Source organism: Octopus bimaculoides, chromosome 28, assembly GCF_001194135.2.
Source record: "Octopus bimaculoides isolate UCB-OBI-ISO-001 chromosome 28, ASM119413v2, whole genome shotgun sequence".
Classification (NCBI taxonomy): Eukaryota; Metazoa; Mollusca; class Cephalopoda; order Octopoda; family Octopodidae; genus Octopus; species Octopus bimaculoides.
This window is the reverse complement of record NC_069008.1, coordinates 13,767,568-13,771,041: the sequence shown is the minus strand read 5'-3', so window position 1 is coordinate 13,771,041 and position 3,474 is coordinate 13,767,568. Positions and strand designations below refer to the sequence as shown.

The following is a 3,474-nucleotide window of genomic DNA, read 5'->3' as shown; positions in this document are numbered from 1 at the left end:
CCAACTTGTACAAATGCAAAACAAAAGTCAAACATAAAATGATAATAATAATGATGATGATAATAATAATAATAATAATAATAATAATAATAATAATAATAATAATAATAATAATAATAATAATGACGGGTGGTCATGATGAGTATACTGGAATTCGTATATTTTATCCCAGTGTCACATTGATGACACGCGCTACTCACTCAATAAAAACAAAAAAACATTAACAACAACAACAACAACAACAACAATAACAATAATAATATTAATAGTAATAACGATTTCTTTTATTTGCCACAACGGCAAAGGATGAGGGGGATAATACAAAAACAGGCATAAAATGTGGGGGGTTACATATAATGAAATGATAAAATAAAATGTATACACGGTATACATTAGAAGACGGTAAATATACATAGTTCACTAATCCGACAGTCTAAAGGCGCCACCTTTGATGCCATTCACGTCGAGGACCACCTGCCAAACATCTGGGTCCAGGAAATAACCCGTACTTGGAGATCTAAGGATTTCCAGAGTAGCACTGCAACACCGCCACCCGCTCCTGATAGACCACAAGAGGAGAACCCTCCAAGTCCTCGAATATGGATGCTACAGCGTGTTTCCAGAGTTCCTTGTTTCACCAATGGCGGTCACATTCAAAAGCTGATCCCAAGCCACGCACATTCACGCACCCCATTCTCAGCCATGAATATCGCAGAAAAAATGAAGAGAAGCCCAGAGTTCCGAGGCTCTCTACAGGCGAAAAATTTTTTTAAAGGCCCTTCCAACAGCATTTTAATAATAAAGTTTTTTTAAATCCCCACCCGATCAGGGAATTTTCTTTCAGTAGCTTTATAAACGTCTGGTGACGTTTTAATTAGACTTCTGTCCTTCAGGGTTTTAAGGATGGAATCCTCAAATTCCTTTTCCTCTGTCTATTTTTTTTTCGACTTACAAAATCCATCATTTCGCTGTTACACTTGTTCACAACAGTGAAAATGATGAATGCATCTCCTCTCCAGACTGATGAATATTTTTGGAGTTATGTAGTTGGTTGTTTCTGTGTTTCTTTGATTTCATGCTGTTGTTGATGATGTTTCTGTTTTTCAAGTTGTTTTTGTTGGAGTGGTTGTGAATTGTGTTGCAGTTGTGGTTTCAGAATAAATTTTTGTTGATTTCTTGGAGTAGTGCTATGTACTCTCATCCTCTTTTGAATACCCTCTTTTTCACTGTGATCCATTGATCGATCAGTTTTTTTCTTTCTCCATGTTATTGCAGTTAATTTTGATTTGGGAGGAAGAGCATTCAGAAGAAATTTGCTTTTCCGTAGCAACCGGGGGTAGATTCTTTCTTCGTCTTGGTTTGGGAGTGGTTGTGACCAGGGGGGTTGTGACCAGGGGGGTTGTGACCAGGGGGGCTGTGAGTAGGTGTAGGAGTCTTGAGCACTTATTTATGATTTTGCACTTGTAGTGTTTATCTTTCCTTGTTTCAGGGCAGAAAGCCTTGAAGTGATTTACAGATCCACATAGGTGGCATATTGGCGTTCTACCCCTCAACGAATACTGACAGGTGAGTACCATTCGGGAGATGGATTAGATCGGGCAGCTGGTCGATATGGTTCTGCTTGCATTGCAAGGTCAGTTTCATACCTATACCTAACCAGTTTTGCTTAGGTAATTTCCTGGCCTTCAATGTCTTCTAAACTTGCCAAGACGATCGCCACTAACCAGATAATAGATATTTCTGGCGGTACAGTCAGCACTCTAATCTTGGCAAGGCGCTGACTGCGATAGCTGGGAATTAAGAAAAAGCTGTCATTCCTCAAAGTGGTTGCGGAATTCCATCAAAATTCTTCAGTCCAAAATCTCACCTCACTAGTTCCAAATTTCTTTCCTCGGGTGATGTGGGACTTTTGTTGCTCTTTTTGTTCTCGTTGTCGACACTGAAAGATTTGACTTTGTTTATTATTCCCCTCGGTGATGTCATTAAGTTTAGTCCATTCGATGTTCATATTCTCAATTCTTTCCTGTTTTCAATTTTCTCGACAAGAAGTGCGATCCTTTGTCGAGCATTATGATGGCTTCTTTATCAGCCATTTTTTAAATAATTACAGAAAATTGCAAAATATTTCCTTTAGCCGAAAGCAGTTAAAATTCAAAAATTATCGAAGAGCATGCCCTGCTAAACAGCGGGTGTTTCTACGCAAAAATACTATCTGCGTAGGCCAGACAATCTCAGAGATACATTGCTAACAATAAAAATCAGAAAATGAGGCCTTAGAAGGCCGAAAAGATTACGAAAGCTTTTACAACTTACGAAGCACCAAACTTCCTTGACTTCATAGTATAGCGGCTATACTACTACTACTACTACTACTACTACTACTACTACTACTACTACTACTACTACTACATTTTGTCATATAAAGTGTAGTCTCTTTATTAAATGCACGATATCGCAATGCGAGAAATCGATTCAAGCACCAGGTGACCTGGGCAAACATCACTTACACAGTAAGTGCGTAATTTGAATAGTTACCTATACATGCAACTGTCCATGCATGATTGTCACAATCAACACAAGAATTTATCAATAGCCTGGATAGTCTATAAAAATCCTTTGGTAGTTTACCACATAGCTAGAGGGGGAAATATTTGGAAATTTATAAAATAGCAACTGCTCTGCGAAATTTCTAATCTGTAAATGCATTGGGAGATATCGCTAAAGATCTGAACAGATAGATAGAAAAATAACTGGTACTTTTATCTTAAGAAAGATTGTAAAAATAAGTCAACAGTAATAATAATAAAGAAGATTCACTTACATCTATAGAAGGAAATCTCGTTGACGTCATTCGTGCTGACGACTGTCATTATATTTTTCGGTGAGTAATTCTTACAAACATGGCTGACTTTGTGGTAAGTAAAGAATTCTGATTGGCTGTTCAGAGCGATGCTGGCACATTCCAGTACACTTGATACGGTAGAGAATTGTTGTGTTGGAGGTGTCAGAAGATAACCATACGAATAACCAGGTCCCAAACTGTTGTAGAAATCGTCTTTAAGTTCTTGATCAGAGGTAACAGCCAGGATTGTTGTAAGAGTTAAGAGCAGGACTTCCATTGCAGCTGGACGGGTAAAGGGAAACAGGGACATTCTTGGCTCTGAGATTATTAGAGGGAGACAGAAGGGGAACGAAATGGCCTGAAAGAAAGAAAGAATGGGATGGTGAGAGATATGGGGAGAGGGTAAGAGAAAGGCAGAAAGGGTGGCAAAGAGTAACAGAAAAATATCCTGAAAAAGAAGAGAGAGACACAATGAGAAGATGGAAAGTGTTTGTGGGTGAGAGGAAGGATGTTTGGAAGAGAAAACGAAAGAGGAAGAAAATATAATTTAGAATTTAAAAACAATCATGTAATAAAACTCAGGACTTGAGAAGGATTTTAAATTGCATTCAGTAATTGGAAATTTCCAGGGT

General features: G+C 38.1%; 1 protein-coding gene across 1 annotated transcript in view; it reads right to left on the bottom strand.

The window, feature by feature from the left end:
* Positions 1–3,260, bottom strand: part of LOC106876014 (uncharacterized) — a 12,120-nt gene extending 8,860 nt beyond the window's left edge. The window contains exon 1 of the mRNA XM_014924382.2: positions 2,822–3,260. Coding sequence (XP_014779868.1) covers positions 2,822–3,152 — 331 coding nt within the window. The 5' untranslated portion in view covers positions 3,153–3,260. The remainder of the gene's footprint in view (positions 1–2,821) is intronic.
* Positions 3,261–3,474: the final 214 nt, after the last annotated feature.